Below are 24,131 nucleotides of genomic sequence, written 5' to 3' on the forward strand. Positions count from 1 at the left end.
TTCCCTTCAAATAGGAAAGAGAAAAATTGTGTGACTTGTATCTGTGATCCCAAAGATATTACAGAGTTTAAAAGAAAAAAAAAAAAGCCTGTAGCATAAGCTTCCACCATCTGCATGAAGTGAGAAGGGACCATTTTGATCCTCCACTCTGCCCTTCCACAGGACAGAGGCCATGGAAATCGGCCAGGCACTGTCTGTATGGAGCACAAAAACTTGTGATCAAATTAGAGCGAGTAACGTTAATGGAGTTCTGTAAATAGAAGAAGTGAGCAGATGAGGATAGGTCATGGGAAGAGAGGAGAGGGCCTTTGAGGTAAGAGAAGAGTTTGTTTCATAACAAGACTGCTCTTCTCGTGTTTCCCTGTCCCAGAAGCAGAGCCACTAGGCACTCAGGAATCCCGAACTCATCTTTCATTAACATAAATACAACAAACTTATTCTAAGCAGTGTTATGTTTACTTTTTTTAATACTGAAAAAAAGTAAGAATTTAGCCTGAAAACACATCAAGAAATGCAAAAGGTCTGGCTCCTAGAGAATGTTAGTTTTCTTACATTGCATAGCTATGTTTCTTAATCCTGATTTTTTTTCAAGTCAGTGTTTCCTATTTTTGAGGGTTTATTACTACTGCATAACGCAGGATGATCACTGTGGTCAGCTCTACAATGCAACAAGAGTCCTAACATTTCTGTTCCCTGTTTCTTTGCATTTTAATAATGCAAGGTTAGAGATAGCCTATAGTCCCCCTTATGCTGAAGCACAGGGAAGTTACAGGTGCAAGCAGACTGTGCTGGCTAAACATCGTCACCCCCTTTTCTTTTCTCAGATAGGATAAGAAAACTGGTTAGTGATTGGGCCAACTACATGGGGCAAGTGGGAAAGGTAAGGGTACAAACTTTTCCCATCTTCCTTTTTTCTGGACAAGTTTCTAGGAGAGCACTGAAGCTCTCCTGAGGGCAATGCTTGCTCTGACCACCTGCTTCATTAAGGAGCTAGGCCTGTTTACCAGTGTATGCAGCTGGAGTCCTGCATGAGTTGTTCAGAGGATGACTGCTTTTCTCTTCAGCTTCTGAAGTGTTCCCACTCCTATAACATTGCAATGCAGTCGTTTTCACCTGAACGTTCAAGCAGGCCCTTCAGAAGTTCACAAGTAAATGAGAACAGCAGGCAAAACTTCCCTAAAGACTTTTCAAAGAGCAGTCAGAAACGCTTCTGGGTGCACATAATGATATCAGATGGTGAAGCACACTGAAACTTGACTACTCTCAGCAAAGGTTGCCTTGCACCTGTTCTGGCCGCCTATGTGGAAGTTCCTTCCTAAATGGATCATACTTCAGTTCTGGTGTCTTTAGCTTAAAATCCTCCCCATAAAACTAACACTGAATCCCACAGAATGGACTTAGCAAAGGCTTAAAGCCTCCATTTCAGTAGCCTGCAGGTGTGCACTGTAACTGAATTTTAATTTGGAGCAGGTGACATCAGGAAAGTGCAATGTGTGCATTTTGGCAAAGAAGTGATACAACTGCTGAGCTCAGGCAGGCAGATCGAGTCCATTGGTTTGGTTCTTCTGTACTGGCTGGGAAAAAATATCTGGCTTTAGATGCTTGTGAGCTAGTTTTAGCAATTCTCGAGCCATTCTGTTAACACAAGGCTTTCATTCTGGACTCTAGTTTAATAATGGTGACTACTGGAGTTCTTTGAAGTCTAGTGAAAGACTGCTTCACACTTTCTGGAAGAAGAAAAAAAGAGAAAACTCTGGTAGTTGCATGAAATCAGGGGTTTGGGAGGTAGGACTGCAATTGTGTAAGTGATACGATGTGGTAGGGAGGTGAGGCTTCTCAGGAAGCGGCATAGCAATAATAAAATATTTTTTCCTAAAAGGAAAAAAAAAAAAGTAATTCCTCAGCATTTACAGGCTGAAACACACTGTTTCAGCAGTGGAATATTAATGAATCAGTAATGCCAGACTGTTTTATTTAGCCAACTTCTGTAACACTGGTGTACTTCATTGTTTATTCAAACTGCAGACTTATCCAGCATTACATGTTGATAAAATTTCTATGAAAAGAAACTTCTGTCTGGGAAAAGCTATGACTGGCCAAAGGAAGCGCTCTTTTTGCTTAGCTAGTTGGTCTAAAGGCCAACCACTTTAAATCTTACATGATTTTACTTAGCCTGCACATTAAGGTAAGGAAATAGCATTTCAGTTATAGGCACTGTAATCCAGCTGTGTGTCTTTTGGGTCATTTTGCTCATCAGATGGCCAAACTGACCTCTGAAAACAGTTTTCCTGCAGCATTTCTATGAAATAAAAACAGCTCATCTTCTTTACTGTGTGATGCAGCTGTTATTTTACTCCTGGCCTGCCTTAAGTAACACTGTTTCCCAAGAAAAGCACTGAGAAGTTGAAAAATGGCAAATGTGCAGCCTCAGAGTTTCTCCCCCAGTTCTTACGGACTGTCTTAACATCCGGTCACATACTACTTTTTTGGGTACCCTCCTGGATGATAAACAGGAGGCTGTTCACAACTCGATTCTCAGGATTTTTGTTTCTTCCCATTGAGTACATCCTTCCTTGTGTTACTCACACTGCTTCATTTAAACAGGTTCTTTACTGATTCTAGACTGCGTGAAGGGTGTCATAGAGAGAATTGAAAGCATGGGAGAAAGATGTCAATGTGCAGGGGTACATCTACCAGTGCCACTGCAGGCTTTTGAAGGTGAGAGAAGCATCTGCAAAGAAAGTCCTTCCTTGGCTCGATGGCCTCCAGGAAAGCAAGCTCCATGCACCTTGCATGTACCTATGAAAAGACTCTATGAAATCTCTGGTGTAAAAGAAGTTGATGAGGTCTGAAGTGTTGTTTACATTCGGTTAGCAAAGGCAGGTAATTGTCAGCAAGAGTCCTCTCCCCAGCTTTTGTGTAAGTGGTAATAACGATATATTTAGCACACACAAAACATCTTTTAAGTTTCTTTTTCTCCTGGAAATAATTTAATTTGAAATTTCTCACAACATTAAGGCCAAGACTGATGTTAATTTTTGGAATTTTCAAGTTGAACTATTAAAGCTTGACAAATTAAAATTGAAAAGGCTTTATTGTAGGAGATATTTGGTGAATCCCAGCTTGTTTGCTGTATTAGTGTCCTGCCAGCTACCATATCACCTTTTAAATCTCATCAAGTAACTGAAAATTGAAGAAGTGCCACACAGGATCTTTGTAATGGCTGTTGATATTGTTCATTTCCCGAATGTCTTTGGTTGAGCACTGAATGTGGCTGATCTTTACAGCCAGGTAGTCAGGCATCTGGAATGATCATTTAGTTGGAATATGTGGGGGTTAAAGGGGAGAAAAATAGGTGTTGATTATGATGGCTTTCGAAGTTCAGCTATAAGGCTGAGAACTTGCCATGTTTCATCTTTGAATGAGTGCTGTAGGGGGAAGAAAATAGCTACAAAAGAAGACGTAGCTAAAAGGCATTTCTGGCGCTGAGAATATCCACCAGTGCAAAATGGTATTAGCACGTGCACCCTGGGCAGGACAGGAAGACAGGGAAGAAGATTTCTGTGACCTTTATTTACCTCGTGTCCATTCATCCCGTCATATGAAATTGAGCAGAATGGGCTATTTGTATTGGTATAAAACAAACAGATCAAAGGGGAGAAAAACTGTAATACTTAACTTCCTGGATTTTAGGGCTTTTTAGTATAGCTCAGAAGTTAAATTTTATGTAACAACCTTCCTTTGAATTCTTCATCCCTAAAGCATAAAGGTATGCTATGGAAACTTGCCAGGCACAAGTTAGAATCTATTAAAATATCAATGAATATTCACCAGGATTAGCAAACCCTACAAATAAAATCAGGTCAAATTACCCCTTCTCTAAAAACACAGGTCTCCAGTATATGCATCTCATGGTGTTTTCCCTTCTTCCACACAGTCCTGGATTCTGACATTCATGCTGAATATGAATGTGCCATTTATTTCACTATTTTTGACACTAGGCTTTCAAGAAGAAGAAGAGATGGGTCAACGTATTTTCTGCATGCAGCTTTTCATGCTGGTTTACTTAGTTAAATTCTGTTTAATTCCAACTCTAGTTGCAGTCATACTGGTAAAAAATGTTTGCTTCAGCAGAGCCTGCCTGGATAAATAACCAATGCCCTGGCTCACCTACAGAACAAGTGAATTCCTGGTTTTGCTGCAGTGCCCTAGCAGTGGAGCAGGGTGAAAGAATTTCTTAGTGAGTATATGATGCAGAAATAGGCTAATAGTAGTTGTGGAGAGTGTTTACTGGTGTTTTAAATAAACAAACAAGCAAAAATCCCCAAACCCTCTTTTCCACTTCTGCACTCCCATAGCTGATCTCACTGTAGAAGGCAGCAGGGAACAAACCACCACATGTGAAAAAAAATTGGTAGTAATTCAGCAGAAGAGCACTACATTTGGCCCATCGCCACATTGGGACCTTCACTAGCCTGGGTGTTGTTATCTTTGCAGTGTTCTTATAGCAGAGAAAATAGGTTAACTCATAATGAATCCAAAGATAATTGCCTTTGATTTTTAAAGGTTAGTTTCATAAAGCTAGCTGATCACAGAGGGACAGCCTGAGACACACATGTATCTTGACTGTTCTTTCTATTGATAGTGCCTGTTGAGTGGGCAGTCACCACAGAGGATGTCCACTGTTTCTGACCAGGGCTGTGATATCATGGGCTGGACAGTAGGTGAGTTTTGCAGCTTGAAGGAAGTTGAGCTATCAGTATGTTTCTTCTGGAGAAGATAATACATCCTTTGTAAAACTTCTACCTCCCAACAGGCCAGGCAGCTTTGGGGCTCTTCTTCACAGGTCTTTTAATCAATACAGTTTCCCTTTCTCACTGAAATTACATTTACTGTATTTTTAGTATGTTCTGATGGAGCGAAAGGTGTTACTTACATCCAATTTTCCATATAACCACTTCTGATGACTGTCCCTTTCAAGTCTTTTCAGCCTATCCATCCTGAATTAACTTTTTTGTAAGAAAAGGCCTTTCGTGGTTTATAAATTTTAATACAGGATGCTAGCTGCCAGAAAGTTTTGGATTGCAACCAAAGATTTTAACCAGTCTACCCAGCAGATGAAATGAGGTACAGCTCCTGCTGCACCTGGAGACAGTACTTCTTTCATTGCTCTGTTTCAAAGTTATGACACCTCTGCTTTAGCCTCAGAAAGTCAGGAATTTTCCTTTAAACAGGCTTCCTGGAAATAGAGGTTTAGGCTATTAATGGGTAATTTATCACATAGTGTTTTTCAGCCTTAAGAAACTCTGGGTTTTGAGGTTTGTTTTGTTTTTAGTATAGTAAATTGGGGACAGCTAAGCAGAGGTGAGACTCTTGATGTGATATCTTGACAGCAGGAGATGATGATAGTGGAGCCCAACACTCAGTGAAGGAACATCATGCGCTTTGATGGTGAAGTGCTTTGAACTTCAGCTTCAGCTGTTAAGCAGACAGATGCTGATTATGGTGGCTTTTTTATGTGCTGTGCAGTTCTTATTCACCCAAAGAAACTCATTAACAGTGGGCTGCCATGTGTGAGTGAGTTGTGCTTGACCTGGATAAATGCTGCACCGTGCAACTTGCAGTGGATTACCTCTCGTGTGCAAATACTTTTCCACATGAAAGAGATCTGCTCAGAGTATGAGAACATCACCCCCAGAACATGGATAGTGTCTTCTATTATCCTTTTCATCTTCAAAGATGTAGACATTTTCTACAGAGAGATATACAGCTCAATTAACATTTTTTTTCCTGCAAAAGGTGGTCATATGAACACTTACAGAGAAGCTCAGAATTTGAAGGTGGCAGTATATCTAAAAGGCCAGTACATGGCATCTGCAGATTGATCACTGAACTGTAACCAGGATCTCTCTGTAGTTTGTTTCAGGGACTTGCTCTCATCATTTATCACTAGGGTATCTCCAGGATAGTTACCAGGGTCATTATAGTAAAGGAAGTCAGAATTCATAATTAATTAACAGGTCGTAGAGTAGTTGTATGCAGAGAGCCCTGTGGAGCAGTAAATTCCCTAGTCCTACCTCGTGAAGTTCAGTGCCAGACTTTTCTTGCTGTATGCTCCTGCCCTGTATAAGGCTGTTTCCTTTCTGATCTTAAGCAGAGTTCCAGACTAGTGTTTTGGGCGACCCTAGGGGAGCCATAAAGGTATATCACTTATGACACAGTATGTCACTTAATCTTAGGCATACAGTTATTTCAGCCCCTGCAGTAAAAGAGTCCAACACGACTGTTGATGGTAGAAATGGATCGTTTTGGATAAATTCGCTGATCCACATTGATGTTTCATTTTTGGTTGGGAAGGGTGGGAGGGAGGAAGGGAGGGGAAAAGAGAGTGGTTTTCCTGTTCTACCATCATGGACATCTGTGAACTTTTAGTGAACAGCATGACTTTCTGAATCTGGTTCATAGCTTTCATACTTGCTTTCAAATCTGTTTCAGAGCTGAGCAGCTGTAAGCTTATATTGTTTCTCAGGGAGCTGTTGTACACTAGAGAAAGAGCAGACATGCTTTAGCTCTCACTTATGCACTACAGTGTACAATACTTTCTCTCCTTTGTGACTAGTATGTAGCAATCCTTGAATATTTTAGTGGCTTTCCTGTTCCCTGAAGTCTAAAGTTGTTTCTTCTTTGAGGCTTATTGAGATTTGAATTTCACTGAGATTTCTACAGAAATACTCTGTAAATGATATAAAGGTCGTCTTCAAAACACCTAATTTGCAAATGACTAAAGGAGGTAGCCTTCTTTGCTAGGGATATCTACAGTTTATGACCACTACCAGAATGGGGAAAAATACAAAGATATGATTTATCTATAAAACACAATTCATGATTCAGATATAAAAGAAATTATTGGAACTTCTGTGCTAGGTCCTATGGCTAAACGAGCCCCAGAAGGTGCGTCTCTATGGCCAATCTGAGAACAAAATCTGCATCTCTCTTGATCAGAGTTTCAGAAAAAGTTGGGGTTTTTTTGCTTATTTGTAAAGGATTAGAATGATGAATTTGAACTGGAACTTCATAAAAGTAGGCTATCATATATTCCCTGCCCTTTCTTAGTTTATGACTGATTTTTCATTAAGTGGATGAATACAGATCAACCATAGGATAAACGCTGAAGACAACAAGGTGGTCAAGATTGCTGGAGAGAATTAATTTTTAAGGAAGGTAGAGGAACATAGAAGTTCCAGATATATAGGGCAGGGATATATAAGGCACGAAATAGACACTGAAAGGAATAAAAATAAATGAAAAGTCAGCAGAAAAGTAAGGGAGTGGTGGATAAGGATAATCTTACAAAGGTCATAATTTAAGTCATTAAAATATAAACCAGTATATAATAATTTTATTATGTGAACTTCTGAAAAGTTGACTCCTGCTGTATGTTTATGAATTGATGTTTTTCTTTTTTCTGTCCTGAGATTTTGTTTTAGGGATTTGAGTAATTTTTTTAATGGAAGAGGAAATCAATATGTTCAAAGGAAAGCCAAATCTTACATTTTTTTCTGGGAGATACAGAATAACGTGTTGACTTGTACTATTTTCACAAAGGAATTTATTATATGTCCACAGACACACATAGAGTATCTTCAATTTCTTTTCATATAGGAATGCAACTTCTTCAGAAAAATATTCAAGAGAAATTTTCCCCTTTTTTCTCAGTACTGATCAATTCTAGAAAATTATAATATATTTTTGTGTTCAATATAACTATATACTTGAGAGAATACTGAGAAGGAGATGCAATAATAAACTTCAAATACGTAAAAGGTATCTGCAAAGGAGAAGAGAATAAACTGTTCTTGTCATCCATGGATAGGACAAGAAGAAATCAACTTCAGTTGCACCAAGGGAAATTTAGATTATGCTTTAGGAAAACCCTCTAACAGAGAAAGTTGTCAGCACTGCTCCAGGTTGCTTAGAGAAGTTATGGAAGCTCCAGTGCTGGAAGTTTTTAAGAATAAGCTCAATATGTGAGACAAACTTGTATACAAGTTCAAGAATACATTGTCTTTTAGCTGCATAAAGACATATGACATTCCCACTATTTTAGAGGTAAATGTGCAGGAAGATTCAGTATGAATATAACTTCAAATACATCATGCCCTATCCACTCTAACCTAGACTGCATAAAATTTCATATAATGCACCTCTGAGTGATTGAGGGAGGTTGTTTTATAATGTCTTTTCTTCCAAAGGTAGAGGTCACAGTGGCCTGGTCTAAATTACCACTTGTAAGTCAGAGCTAATTGTTCATACTCCGCGCCACTGCCCCCCCCCCCCCCCCCCCCCCCCCCCCCCCAATATATACCCTATGCAAACCTGATCCTTGCCAGGACGTAGGTACAGAAATGGCAGGAGAACATATGCTGCTTACACATATGAGTGAGCAATGGCTGGAATGTGGAGCGTGCGTCATACACGTGCTGCAAACTCATGCATGGCAGGTGGCCCCATCTGATTTCTGGCGGAAAAATACCCCAAGCCTCCACAACAGTAAAATACCAAACCCGACATGGGAGTTTTGGAGATGTCTTCTCTAGAACGGCTCAAGATTGCTGAACATGGTGCCACGTTCTCCAGATAAGCTTCAGTCATAGCAGTTGCCCATGAAATGTGGCATAATCTCGGTACAAAGCTTACGGCCCAAGAAGGTTGGAATAAGACTCTACGACTCAAACATTTCCACTGGTGCTCTTGTTTATAATGTTTGATGCCAGCAGCCATAAATTTACAAGGTACTCTGTCTGGGCCTTTAATTGTTAGAAAATATGAAGAACTGAACTGAACTGAACTAAATTGAAAAGAGGCTAAAAAACCAGGGAGGGGGAGGAAAATTCCTTTTAACGTGAGTCCCATAGAAGAAGATAAAGTAAGAGAGGATAGTTAACATCTCAGCAGTATGATCAGAGGACCAAGAGTTGGTGAAAACTAAGTGAACAACTTTTTTAAACAGAAAGCAGGCTTTCTTTGCACTGATAAGTTGTCACATGAAATAAAAAAAAAAGCAAATATTACCTCTTTTTACTGATTAGAGACTGTTTGGATGTTTCGGGCTATGATAATTTTTTAAAAGATGTTTTTCTCTAATACCTATGAGACTGACATCCAAATGCTGTGGAACTTGAGGTCCTCCTGTCCTTCACAGGCTTGGGGTCAGAACGTGCTAAAAGCTTGGTCTGGGCATCTCTGAACGGGAGGCTTGTGGGTCAGAAGCAGACAGCTAACAGAGCTGGGGTAGCAAACAGACTTCTCTGCAATAATTTCCTAATGCTAGCCAGCTTTCCATATTTGTGTGTGCAGAGAAAATAACACTGACTGCAGTTTGAGTTCAAGAGAGAAAGCAAAAGGAAGACTTTACTTGTCTAGCCTGTCCAGTCTTCACCTTTAGCCCCTTTATCTATGTCTATACAAAGTATGGAGTTTTATCACGTCTTAAAGACTCATTGAATCATGTCTGCAGACATGTTAAAAATGTGAAAGTCACAGTAGCAGCAACTTATCCATTGCTACTTTGTTGCTATTTCTTCCAAATTTTAGATGCCTCTATACTTTGAAAATTACACATGCTGCTTTAAGGCCTTTTTCAACTGAACTTGAAATAAAAAAGAATATAAAAGCCACTTAAAAGAATTCAATGTCAATGGAGTAGCAATTGTATGGAAGAAATAAAACTCTTTTGGCAGATTATTAAATACCATTCAATTTCACAGTTGATTAGCACTATATTATATAGTGCAGGTGTTCGTTACACCTGTGTGCAAAATTTCCCAGGGTTCAGTGTCAGCCTTTGGGTTGATATTGTCATGGCCATGGTGCAGTGGCCTAGTGTTAATATGCTGAAATGTAGTATTAGGCAATGTTAGGCATATAGAGAATTGTGTTCTCTTCAAAACTAGTGCAATTGTTTTGTTTCTACAGTATTTTGGTCAGTTGTGTTTTTTTGTTTTCAATTCAGGAAGGGTAATCATTGCTGCAGCTTGTACCCTTAGTTTACAACAGACTTTTTTAGCAGTTTTGGTGCTGGGCAAATCCAGTCACCAGTCATCACTAAAATTTGTGAGATGAAAATAAGAAAGCTGTTATATGGGCTTATTTTGTGTGTTAATGATAGGTACAGTTGCTGAGAGATTCTTTTAGTGACTAGGAAAAGTACATTCGGGTATTTGGTTATTAAAAATATCTCAAGCTATTTACATATAATATTACTGAATTTCATAAAGTAGCTGTGGTAATAATCCACCGCACAAAGAAAGAAATGTTCAAATACTTTAAATAATACTGTTTTTTACAGAAGACTTTCCCTTAAGTAATTCATTCTCACTGAACTCTTGAAAGGTATCTGAATATGTAAGATTATTTCCAGTTTACAGAGCAAGAGGCAGGGATCACAGATTCCCAGCTGTGAAGAAGTTACTGGCAAGAGCTTTCTGAGCCCAGAAAGCAAGCCAATGTTAGCTTTCTTTCATTTATTCCTCTTTTCTAGCCACTGCACAGCAGTTCTCTCTTCCAGTTCACTTCAGCTTCAGACGGAACCACTAACACATACTGATGAGTTTTTAATGAAGCATTTTTATAGTTTGCTTTCTACATTTTAAGTGTCTGGCATTTTTGTATGTTATGGCATAATATTAAATCAATAGGACTTTACAGATGATACTTGATAATAGGATCTTACCTCACAGAGCTTAAAATTTTTATTAGTGTTTATAGTATTGGTTTGAGGTATTTCACATAACGTTTCCCTGGGCAACTGTTAGGAGAGATTTAAATGTCTAACATATGTGGCTGTGCACACTAATATAACACATGATTTTACCATTACTATCTGTATGTCCTTTTTTTTTTTTTTTTTTTTTAATAATTTCCTTGCTTTGACAAAATAATGTTCCTTTTGGAGAGGATCCTTGTGGCTCTCAGGCTTTACCTAAGAAAACCCCCAGAGCAGGACTCTTAGCTGGATGGGTGGCAAAGTCTAACAAACCTTTAACCTTTTTTTTGTGCAGGGGTTGTGGGGGACAGGGAGGAAGCTCACCGTGAACTCCTGCAGGGATGTTTCATCCAAGATAAATGGCTCTTCAAACCTGGCCATTTTACAGACATGCAAACACCTCTCCTGGAAGTTTGTGTCTAACAGGGGCTTCTGCAGATGTGAAATTGTCAGGAAGGTTTAGTTTATGTTTCTAACAGAGATGAATGGAAGAAGGCAAAGGGGTTCAAACATAACTGCTCTCTGCTGGAACTGACATGATGTTCTTTGCTTTGGTATTCTTTTGTTGTAACTGCTGTCCTGTATATTATTCTTTCCATGAAATATGGATCCCTAAACTCCCTGTCTTTTTTTTTTTTTTTCCCCTATCCTATTTCCTATTTTAAAATCATTTAACCTTCTCAATCCACTCAGTGAATGCTATGCACAATAACACGTGGTGGTCACCTCTTGGTAATGTCTGTTATGTAAAGAAGAGATTTCAATCCATGTTTTAGGGTCATGCATGGACACAGTTCACCTTTCACTCACAGTAACACGCTGCTCTCAGAAGGTGACAAATGTACCTAGGAACTTTTTTACTTTATTAACTTGTGGTAACCGGAGAGCAAGCTCCTGAATTAGCTTATCAACACTGACTACATGTTGAGTCATAAATGACTGTGGGAGAATGCCTTTGGAAACTTTTGAAAACTTCAGCTGTGATTGACTCTAAAAGACATCTTTGGCACCTAAAAATAAAAAGAATACCTTTCATATTCTTCATTTAGTGAACAGATGCAATTTTGAAAGGCTATTTAGTGTGTTAGATATTCAGAACTCACTGTGTGCTTTACCTAATTATCCCTCACGCTCCCCATTTAAAGGATGGAGAAACTGAGGTTGGCAAAAGAAAGAATTCACCAGGATCACAAAAGAAGCTCTTGGTCTTTTGAATAGAGCAGCAGCCTGGCTGTTTTCCAACCAGCTGGCTGACTTTACGTGTCAATTTCTATAAGAGGTATAGCACAAGTGCAGACTGACCTATGTGTGGTCAATCTATGACAGTCATTTGTCCAAGGTAGCCTTTTCTTTGTATCTCGGAGGCAACCTTTCTCCATCAAGTTGATCCATACTGATCTGCTTCTTGCTCATGTGGAATATAGTTGACTTGAGAAGTTGTGGTTTTATTCTTTCTTTTTAATTCTGTTTTTTTTTCCTAACCAACATGAAAAATGTTCAACAATTCAGACCTACACCTAGGGGAAATCCTGTTCCCAGTCATGATGTTTCTTCTTTGTCCAATGTTGTCTTTCTGAAAGAAATGAAGGCCTTTTGCAAAAGCAGAACTTAAACAAACTGTTTGAGTTTTGAATACTAATCACTGCTTTTGAGACATTTACTGGCAGGCAAACAAAGCAAAGAACTGAGTCTCTCTATCAAACTTTGTATTTTGGAATTTGTATGACCAGATCATAGTAAAACATAAGAGCTTCTTCATTTGTGGCAAATTAGTACAGTCTCGATAACTACAGAAGTAAATTAAGATATTGGCTATGAAGAGAATTGCTTGTGTATAAAGAGCTAGCTATGTGGTAACTGAAATACAGGGTAGAGAAAGGGGCTCTGATTTTTTCAAATATCTGCATTCCAGTGTCTCCTTCTTTTACTTTCTTTTATGTATTTGTTTTTTAGCAACTCTATTGAATTCTTGCCTGACATAACAGGCTTTTCAAGCAATAGAGGTTTTCATCTGAAAAGCTCACCTTAAGACATAGTAATTTCAAGCAGCCACATTTAAGGTCCCTGTAAGGACCCTTATTCTCTTCAGAGCAGGGGTCACATTACATGCTAGGCTTTTGAAAAGCAGCAACACCACTGCCAAAGTGTCTCTACCCTTAGAGACTTCTCATGTATCATGTAGCCTTTTTGCTGTCAAATTCCATTGGAGTGCAAATAGTTCAGTCCCTGCTAGGGCTGATGTCACTGAACCAAGTGCATTTAGGATGCACATCTCTGTATTCACTTCATTTGGAAACAGATAGATATATATATATGTGTGTGTAAAAAAAGCATGGATCAAAGGCATTTTTCTTCCTAAATAAGTGGGGTGACTCTTTGTTTTATATGAGTGTAGTTTATAAATTAGTTGAGCTGGAGTTGCCAAACTTGGCTGTATATCTGAGCAGTCTGGATGGGAAGCCTTTGCAACTGATATTGTCGTCAAGCAGCTGATCATCAGAGCATTTCCTTCCCCTACCCAAACCAGCAAAATGACCACATCCAGCAGGCAGAGCTCTTCTATGTCTATGGTCAACAACTTGGCCAAAATATTCGATCCAAATGCTTTGCGAAACCAAGGGCCTGATAATGGAATGGAACCCCCCCAAATTCTTCGTGTTGCAAGCAGTGATGTCAGCACATCTGAAAGTTTTAACATCATGGATATGAAGTTTGCTTCCCTTGAACAGAAAATAGATAAGCTGTTGACTCTGCAAGACAATGTCCTTAAGAAGCTTAACAGCGTTTCCCAAGAAATCTGTTCCATTGAAAAAGACATAGAGATTGTAAAGGCGGAAACATCTGAACCTGGATCAAGGATGGAAAGAAACAAAAATCTGAGAAGTAATGAAATGAAGAGGCTTTGCCTTAAAATGGAAAAATCTCTTTCTGATATAAACAGGAATGCAGAGCAGCAGGTTAAAAGACTAGATGGACTGGAACAAAGTGTTTCTGAACTACAGAAGCTTGTAGGACCTCTGATTGAGAAGGTTAAAACATTAGTAATTCATAATTTAAGTGTAAAACACTATGTTCAAAAACGTAAACTTTGCAAGGCAGGTGATTATGCAAAAGGAGTTGGACATCTTTTTAGAACGCACATTTTCTCGGAGACAACACCTGATGCCCTGCTCAAGAAGAAAAGTGAAAAGGTGAGCCCCGGTTTGTGTTTCATCTTGTCAGGAATCATTGCAAGCTACGGATATGTTCTGCTATATTCTTAGTTTTTTGTTTCATTAACATTTAAGAGAGAACAACCAATATGCTCTAAAAATGAAAAGTGTTAGAACAAACTGAGCAAGTTTCAGTGGAAAAGACAGAAAATCTACTGAGTGATGAATACCTTCATTTTTTTCTGATTAATTCTTTACAGTTGTAAACATAACCAGGGGTCACTGACATGGGTGACAAAGATTGACACAGGCTTCAGGAGGCTTGGGTCCTGGCCATACATTTTACTATGCTCTTCTCTGGATTTATAATTATCTGGGGAAATCAAGTTGCAGCTGTCATGTTATATGCAGTGGGGTCTAGTGCTTAGTGAACCTGGTAAAAATCCTTCTTGGGTCAGGGCATGTACGCATGTATGGCCTTTATTTCAAGGAACATCTTAAGTGTGTTGTTCCGATCTGGTATTTCTGCTGACATTGGTGGTGAGGGGTGACTTCTAAACTAGGATCTAGAGGTAGGGTTACTGTAACTGGAGCTGTGGCTTGTGTAAACTTCCTCAGGGGGAAAAATGCCTGTGTCACTGTAATGGGAGTTTCATTGTGTTCTTTACAGGTCAGATTAAAGACCACAAAAATCTCTTGAAAGGCTACATTGACTATAATAGGCTCTTGTAAGGTAGTTTGCCTATTCTTTGTTTGGTAAAGAAGCCCAGTAGCATTAGAAAATTAAAAAATTTCTTCTGATATTGAATTAAACCTACAGTGAACCAAAAAGGTTGCCTTTCCTATTGTTTTCTGCTTTGCTTTACTTTTTTTTTTTTTTCCTCTCCAAAGAAGTCACATACAGGCTTTACCCTTTGATTCATTTAAAGAATAATTCTTGAGTTTGTTTTTCTAAAGTTTTTGAGCAGGAAAAACCTAAGGTGAAGGTATTACTGGAAATGGCATTCCTTGAAAAAAGAAGCACCCAATATTACTCAGACTGGTCCGGTCAGCAAACTGGGTGCTTTTCAGCTTGGTTACTCAGGCAGCCCCACTTCTCAGGTAAACAAGAAGCATTTGAGCCATCGTAGGAAACTATAAAAATAGCGGTCAGTGCTGAGTAGCAGCGGAGGGGCATCTTGTAAAGCTCTGTCAGCTGAACTGGCTGATCTGCCACTATGTAAGGATACAAAATGTGCAGCCTTGTTTCCAGAGCATCATTAACTGAAGGGAAAGGTTGCTGCCCTGCTGAAAGAGACCAACAGAAGTGGTTTTTACAGGCCCTTTTTGAACGTCAGGTTGGACTGGTTTCAATAAAGGATTTTCAACAAAAGAGAAGTTTTCTTGTTTCGTACCATTACTTTGATGAGAAAAGATTACTTATTTTGAGCATCTGAGTTTAGGGCTTCTTTTACTTTTCAAAACATCAGTGAAAACACCTGTTGTAAAAGCCTCATCGTAATGAGACCCACAGCTCATCTCTGTAATGCTGCGATCACTGCAGTTTGTGGTAGAGCTCTACCTGTCTCAGTGAAATTGCGTATTCATCTAAACTATTTATCAATATAAACTGAACCAGGCCTGGGATGTTAATGAACTGGCAGATCCTGGAGGTCCAAGTAGGTGCGAGGCTTTCTGCGCTAGAAATGCAGGGTGAGAGAAAGGAGGGGACTGTGCGGCCTTGGCTGGTGAGTTTGTGGGAGCCAGTGGGTGTAGTGGAAGAGGCAGGTCAGAGCAGAGCAGAGATGCAGGTGCCCAGTGGAGAGTTCAGAGCTACAAAGGGCCTGGAACTGGAAGGTCGGGAGCTTGAACATGATGGAAACAGAGGCACTCTACTGACAAGGACCCAAAGAGGAGGTGGGCGAGCAGAGTCTCTGTCTTTTTCCAACAGCAGCTCCATTTGTAATCCCCTCACTGATTCATTTTTGTTTAGGCAAAAATCACTCTCAGTGATGTTGAGTGGACTTGGCAGGAGCTTGTCTAGCATGAGGGCTTAGGAAAGGCGGCACGAGCACGTCTGGAATCATGCTGGTGATATTACTATGTTGTTAATATTTTGTTTGTTTTATGAGATAGCATACATATGTTAGCTTGTCATTACCTTCCTCTTTGTGCATTTGATTTATTGGTAAAGGACCATCATAAAATTATCAAGCTATCCAGTGAACAACAGCTGGCTTTAGTAAACACTTAGTCATCTTGGGTTTAAGTAAAAACAGACTTGAATTTAGCCCTGCATTAAGAATAATGGAACGTGGTATGATATCCTTCAGCAGAGACTGCTGAGCTTGGCTGTCAGCTTAGTAGGAGCCAGTATTTACAGGCGTTCAGAGCAAACAGACTCTCCTCTGTGTGAGGGGGCAGAAACAGCATCTCTGAGCAAGTTAGTGAAAAGACTGGTCCATGAGACACTATGAAGTTGGTTGCTTGTGCCTCTGCCTGCCACGTATTCAAACGATTTACAAATGAAGTTTTAAACTGTTCTGACAGAAGCAAAAAGAAAAGCAATGGAATAGAGAAATAGGGGATCTCACCCTTGCAGAGTTTTACACCTGAAATGTACCACTGATACCTGGTAGCATAGCAATGAACAAACCGACCTGATCATGCAGAAATCAGTTCTTGCTTCTGTTAACACAATCCTTATCACTATCTCTAGTCCCCACCTGACAACAATTTTGAACAATGCTGACTCTGCAGAAGTGGAGGCCACCAGGCAGTAAGACCAACATCTCTTTTATCCTAGGTGGACTCCATATGGCAACACTGAGCAATGCTTCAGTCACTTCAGCCATACACAGTCCTATTCTGTTTCCTTAGCACCGTGAGCAAGGTGATCCATTCACTACAGTTAATTTGGAAGGACAGTACCTGCTTCTCTGCACTGCTGGAGGTGGTCAGATGTTTTGGATGATGTGCCTATTGTCATCCACCCTGCCCCAGCTACGAGCAGATGCCACCTCTTAGTTCTAATGGCTGAGCTGTCTGACAAATACTTGGCTGTCCCCAGCCTCGTTCTGCAAAATAATCCAATCATTCTTAATTACTAGTTGGTGATGCAATAGGTGGCCATGGATACATCTGGATAAGGCAGTGGATTGTGTTTATTTACTGCTTAATCACCTGCTTTCCCATCGTTCCCTCTCTAGAGAGGTGCTGCTCTTTGCTTTATTAATTATAGTATTGTTTTTTAATTTTTCCTAACTAACTGGCTTGTTTCACAGAACTGGATTAAGTAGAGAGCAGTGGAAAAGGCAGAACAACTGGGAGGGAAGAGGGAGAATGGGAGAGAGGTAAAGAAGGGGTGATAAGCAGCTGGGGTGTATAATCTCTTTTCTGGCTTCAGCAGCAGCTGGAACAGTTTCCAGACCACAGGCTCCACAGGGACTTTTTGTGCTCTTGCAAAATATAGGGATCGCTCTCCTCTGAAGCAAAATTTCTGCTTTCCTGCCTTTTACTGCCATCCTGAAATACCTCTACTGCCTCGTACAGGAGGTTAGTTTATTTCTGTTTTGGGTTGGACTTACAATATTGTGTAGCCTGCAGACACTTCATGCTTTGTCAGTGCTGCCAAATGTCTCCCAGCCGTTTTCCAGCGAGGCAGCGTGATCCTATCACCACATGGCTGAGAGGAGTAGCATGTATTACTTGTCGTTTTAAGTCATTTTCTCACTACTACCACCCAGGGAAATCAACAGTTCTAGAGTAAGTGTCTTTAAAAGTCTTGAGGTTTTCCTCAAATTCACCTTTCTAAGTAGTCCGTGTTAATCCTGTTGCAAAATGACTCTGTAACTCCATTTTCAGTCCTATTTCTTCCACTTATAAAGAAAGAGGGTAAAATAATACTTTACCTATTTCCTCCAAATTAAACAATTTAGAGATTCTATACTATTAATCTGCAAATACTCACCTGGAGAGTCAGAAAGTCCCTTTAGTTGCATTCATAAAGTGGTATTGAACTTTCTGCAGTTGCCTGCAGGTTGCTGTAACTTCAGACTCCTGCCATTTCTACAGGCTTTGCTATAGCACTAATAACTATTAGCAGTTGGAGGCTGTTTCCCACACTAAAAACACCCAAGCAGCGGGAGCTGTTTTCTGTTTGAACCCTCTGTCCCTCCCGTGCAGGTATCACACTGCAATTGCAACTCACTGGCTGCTTTAATAGGAGTCTGCAATGAAACTGCTGTTTGCCACGTGTGTTTTAAGATCCATTCAGCCTCAGTCTATAACCATTCTGATTCCTTCATTTTGCCTACAAATACTAATGGGTCCCTTATGCATTATTTAAATTCTCTCCAGATTGGCCGTGTTCTGTGTATTTTTCATATTCCAGCCAAATAGGCAGGAATTGTTTCATTTTCTTTTTTTCATCTGTCTGCAAGAGTTTCTGCCGTCCTCAGTGGTTTTGAGGGTAGAGGCTTTCTGCAGAATCTCAGCAGATGGGTTGTCCACTGCTTGGGCAATGCAGCCAGTCAGCGTCTTCAGCTGCTGTTGCACTCAGTAATGCTCTTCCTTCCTTCAGGACTGATACCTTTACCTCAATATGTTCTTGGTAGAGGTATTCCAGGTTTTGAGTGAGCTATAATATATTAGAGTTATAATTATCTCTTTGACTTTCTCTATCTCTAAAACTGGTATATTTCCTCCAGACGACCTTTTCGTCTTGTTTTGCCCCGTTCTCTCCCTTACTGACAGCCATAGGAGGTTTTTCATGCCCTTCCAACTCAGAATGCTGTTTAATTTTGCTTTCATTTAGCCTTGGAACTTGCTGTCTGCTCTACGATGTTCCCTGGGTAGGATCCTGCCCTGGGCACTGTTGTTGTGGTTTTGTTGTCTCTGCAACTTGGAGGAATGTGTGGAATCAAAGCAGGCACAGCTGATTTCCAAATACCTGCATGCCACCTTGGATGGCTAATGGGCATGACATTAACACCTGTGTGTTACAGTGACCATTTTAGGAATCCATTAGAATTCCTTTACAAAACTAGGGAGACCTCATGATGAAGGTGAAGAGATAACCGGTAAGTGCAGGAGAGCAAGACAAGGCAGGTCATCAGAGAACAGTCCTGTAAAAGCAGAAGGTTCCTCAAAGAGGTGAGACAGTGATAGGAGGAATTTGCTCAGGCAAGAGGTCTTCACCCACTGCAGTCATCTAAAATCCACCTTTTGTCATCAGATATCCTAGCCATTTAGTCAGTTTTCAGGTGAGGACTCCTCTCAGCCCCTATCAGGAGTCAGATACATCTGTCAGTAGTAAGGGTACCATGCTTGAATGCCTCCTCTGGGTAAGAGAGTGCCATTGCAACTAAATGCAGGGTCTCCACCACGCTGGCTTTTCATGACAAGGGTAGCTGCTCTGGAACGCAATTAATTTGGTGCCATCTTGGCAGAACCCTGGGTTTTGTGCACATGTGCACCAGTGAGGAGGAGCAGTGATGACTGGCTGGGCAGCAGCCTCAGCAGAGCCTGGGAGGCATCCCGCCACATTCCATTCGCTGGGTGCTGCCTGCATGGTGAATTGCCACAGGAGAAGGTCTGTCTATAAAGGGGCAATAAAGAGATCCCAAGTCTTTCCCTTCCACCCAGCCCCCCTTCTTGTTAAATGAAGTGCATTATTAGGAAACCTGCATTTCTGGACTCCAATTCAAAGTGAGTCATCAAAGCTGTAGGGGGTGATTTCTGAAGTTCATAACCCTTTGGAAATCTCCCAACAGTGTGATTTCCCAAAAGCAGCTTAGGAAGGGCAGTTGAAGAAGTCTGAAGATATTTGCCATTCATATCATTGCATGCTTAACTCAGATAAGCTAGTAAAGCTGAGAAATACTCTCTTAGCAATGAGGCTACTTAACTGATATTGTAGCAAAAAATTGCCTGAGTAGTTTGACAGATGGGTGGTTTATTCCTGCAGTTAAAAAGATCTGCCACTGATTTGGCTTTCAGGCTGGATTTTTTTTCTTCCTTTCTCACACTGTGATGATAGCGGAGCCCACTTTAAAGGATGAGCCATTTAATGGTAGTAGGGAAAATGTGTAGAATAGCACCTAGAAAATTTTGGGGTTATGGCACAGATGCATATGAGGCACACGTGGACCTGTGAATCGCATGGGACCCTGTCGGCCACCACACATACGAGGACATTGAGCCGTACAGAGAAGGGGTAGATGTGAGGCTTTCCAATATGTTGGTAAGACAAGCAGCCAGAGTCTCCAGTGATTGTGCTTGCCTGATGTTGCCCCTGATTTGTTCAGGTGAGAAAGCCAAAAGTGATAGTAACAGGTTGATTTGATTTCCCAGATGCAGTGAAAGGATGTGTGTCAAAGCCAGGTAATGCTGAATGCTCTGGTCTTAGGAGGTGGATTGGTAGCCTCAGATTTGCTGGTCATTATTATAGGCCTCTGTGTATTCCAGAGACATTAAAATTATACCAATGAATTGGAGTTAAAAAATCTACCTCCAAAGCTCTTCTTAGGCCCGATGCTGACTCTGTTAAATGACAGTGACTAGAAATCAAGGCAAAAGTAAAGATGTTTAAAAGCAACCTGTTACTGGTAGCGCAATATGCTGTGTCTTCACTGTAGCAGATGGCATGCTCAAGGCCATGGGCTCCGTCAGGAGCCTTGTTGCATGAAAGCCTTTTCTACTCATCGGTTTAAGATTCCCTGTTTTGAGAAGAACGGCCTGGCAGGAGGAAGCATCCATTTGAAACAGGACAGCCACTGCTTCTCCAGTGCAACGGGTGGGAAGTTGGCAAACTGAAGTGGGGAATGAACAAGGCTTTGTCTTCACTGATCTTCAGCTTCTCACCTAGGGTGGTGTTATTCCAAGGGATTTTTCAGTATTTAGTATGTGTCTTCATGCAGAGATTGTTACCTCATTACCAACGTATTTTCAAGGCAGCAGGTCACATAGAAATTCTCTTGTATTTCCTATTGTGGGAATCATGATTGTCATGGCTCAGAGGTTATTTTTGTGTGTGATTAAAAGACACTTGTGACTTGAGTTTGGTTTATACAGAAGAATGATTTCTTTATCTAGTTCAAGGAGCTCTATAAAGATCACGGAAGAGTAAAAATCTTTGCCTGAAGGTGCCAGCAGTTTGTGTAGTGTAGCAAAAAATAATGACTTGGAAGCAGATGTACCGCCTGCCAGTAAAAGCAGAATTCCCATGTGTACGTTTTGTATCATTTATAAGTTTGTATCAGAAATACACTCACTGAATATTTTACATTGCTGGGGGGAAAAAAGGGTGTGTATTGAAGAGGAACACAAAAGGGAAGGAGGGGATGGATTCCAGCTTTGGGGGATAGCACAGGAGGCATCACCACGCATGCTGTTGCCCCAAGGTCTCTGTCATATGTGATGCACTCTCCTATGTACTGATGTGGAGATACTGGGACCATCCACAGTACCGTGCTCAGGTGGCAAAGCCCATGGCTGATTTCTGGCTCTTAGTGAAGTGAATTCATTGCAAAGCTCAAGTAACTTAATCATGTTGATAAATGATGGTGATCAGGTCTTACACAAAACCAGGATATCTTGACATAATAAAGCTCTGCAAAGTATCTTAAGAACATGAGAAAGAGACACCAAGTAAGAAATGTGGTTTAGGCAGATGCAAAGTTTTGTGTCTCAGTATCGGCTGATTGAAGTTGAGAATCATGTCTTGACATCACATGAAATGTGATGGGGTGATAAAGGACCTCTGCCTAAAAGATTGGGGCTGCTTTGTGAGGCCATTTGTTACAAAAATTTTTGCAGTAGAAAAAAAAAAAATCAAAGACCTTTATGAGGTGAATAAAAAAAATTTGAAAGTTAGCTAGGAAAACATTCCAAGGGTAAGACTGCTACAGTATAAAGAAGGAATTTAACTAAGTACAGCTCATTAAAAAGGAGTCAGATTTCTATAAAAAACATTAATTTCTTGCTGCATTTGAAATTTCTGTTACAATATATTATATTTATGTATATAATTGCTTATTGCTTAATTTCTGCAGATTTCTAAAGTCAATTTAAATAATTTCCGAAAGTGTTTTTTTTCCATTGGTCTATACTGAAGTTTCAGCCTCTGGAGTGTCTCGCATTATTCTGTTATCATCATGTGTGCTTTTATTCTGTCCCTATTACTTAGGGTCTAGCAATACTCTGTATGAAAGGATATGTTTAAGTCTGGAAAATGTATTTTTGAAGACACAATACCAACTTGTGTAGATACAGACACCTTTTTGCTTTGGTGTATTTTGTAGGGTTGCAATGCAATCTTTCATATTTAACCTTTTGTGGAATTAAAATGAAAACTTCATTGAAAGTTTTTGGTTTGTATGAATAGGGAAAATGTGTGCGGTGCTATTAACCCCATTGTGCATATTCAAGTCATTAAAGAAAGGGGAAAAAATAAGGTGGAGGCATAATTTCCACTAAGAAATATTGATTCCTATAATTTTAGAAATTACAGACTGGAAAAAGTCACATGTCATCAAAGTTCAGGAAGAATAATGCATAAATAAATAAAATCCCATTAGGGATTAAGTTAAAAAGACCCTTGAGGAAGCACTACTAAGGGACTGAAGAAAGAGGAGTGTTATGGATAGTAGTCAGATGGGATGGATGTCGTTAACAAACCACCACATCTTTCGGATGAGTTTTTCAGAAGAGTGCGATGGCCTTGGGTGCTCAGGACCTGTGGGCTCTCAGCGTGGCTGGCCCAGCTGCCTGGGGTCGGACATCACAGGGGCGCATTCCCTTGACAAACTACAAGGAGGTCTTTGTACTTCCCGTGGCCGGGCTGGCAGGGACGTGTTGACTCCTGTCAGCTCCAGAGAACCTGGCACAGCCCCACCCTTTACAGGGAAGAAATAATGAGCAAAATTTCATGGTTTTATTGCCAGGTCAGGATTTGACAAGCTGAAGTTACACGTTGCTATGAATAGCAGAACATGGAGAAAACTGGGATGCTCGTATATAGACTACTCTACTCATGTGTCTACAAATAGTCCCATATCTAGTCCTTATATTTGTATTTCTTATTCTAGTGCACTATTGACCCTATATTTATTGCAAGTAGCTACATTTATTGATTCTGAAGGATACCAGTAAATTTTTCATTTGTATTCTTTTTCTTTTTCTCATTTAAATTAGTATGAGCTCCTCATCTGCTGTTAAAATGTAAGAGATCAGAAATGATGCTTGAATAAACACTGTAGTAATTTATGTAACGCCCTGGCAGTTTCAGGTATTCGACATCGTCCAGTGTTCCTTCCACTGGACGGATTTTCAAAAGCTGGCTTCTGTATTTCACACCTGCAAACTACAGCAATATTTAGTAGGAAGCGCTGTGTGCCTGCAATTAATTCTGAATGCAGAAGTGAAATCTGGCCCCATGCATCAAAGAGTTGGGAGGCCGTTTCTCTGGTTATTTGCGCAGCTGACTGTATTTGATCAGAGCTGATGTCCTCAGTGGTACGGTGAGGTTGACATACTTACAGGAATCTGAGTGCATTACTAATTGTGGTCACATTGCAAATGAATAAGTGTGAGGCTTTTCCCTACTTCTTTTAGTGCTTTTCACCATTAAAAAACCAGAATGAGCATTGCTTGATTCCTTGTGATCCATCTGGAATCATGACATTTATATTCAAGTTCCATGTGAACAAGACTCCAATTTATATTTCAAGGGTACTTACCTAGTTGTATTTAGGCCTTTTACATTTTGTGGCTTGCAACTTCCTGGGACCAACTGCATGCAAAATAGTTGTCGGTCTCAGTTCTTACGCTCATATTACAGTTTCTTTGTCCCTTACAGATCAAGATTTTCTGAACAAGTCCTGCTGAAATCCTCTCACACAGTGTCACCCAGTTTTTCTCAACTGTTTTTGCTTCTCACGGAGTTTCCTTTCCCTTGAACTGTGTTTGTAGCAGATACACGTTGCTTTAATTTCATGCCTATTTTCTATATAGCCCGATGAAATTAAAACAAAAAACAAAAAGCATAAAAAATGCAGAGGGCTTACCAGAACAAATGTTTAGTAATAGGACTGATTCATGCCCAGTGTACAATATGAATAAGCCGTGGGACTGCTTGCATGATTAAGACACTCAAAATTAAGTGCCTGGCCCTGTATATTTTGTTGAAATATGTATTACACTGCTTCAGCTGGTAGCTCAAAGACAAAAAGTAG

At 40.1% G+C, this 24,131-nt stretch overlaps 1 protein-coding gene across 3 annotated transcripts in view; it reads left to right on the forward strand.

Annotated features, from left to right (window-relative positions):
* Positions 1-24,131, forward strand: part of MYLK4 (myosin light chain kinase family member 4) — an 84,350-nt gene that overhangs the window by 37,678 nt on the left and 22,541 nt on the right. For 2 of the 3 annotated variants that reach the window (XM_030042104.1, XM_030042105.1), the window contains exon 1: positions 13,071-13,956. The exons of the other annotated variant lie outside the window; for it this stretch is intronic. In XM_030042104.1, coding sequence (XP_029897964.1) covers positions 13,297-13,956 — 660 coding nt within the window. In that variant the 5' untranslated portion in view covers positions 13,071-13,296. Of the gene's footprint in view, positions 1-13,070; positions 13,957-24,131 lie in introns of those variants that run through there. 3 annotated transcript variants of the gene reach the window in all.

This window comes from Aquila chrysaetos, chromosome 18 (assembly GCF_900496995.4).
Source record: "Aquila chrysaetos chrysaetos chromosome 18, bAquChr1.4, whole genome shotgun sequence".
Taxonomy (NCBI): Eukaryota; Metazoa; Chordata; class Aves; order Accipitriformes; family Accipitridae; genus Aquila; species Aquila chrysaetos.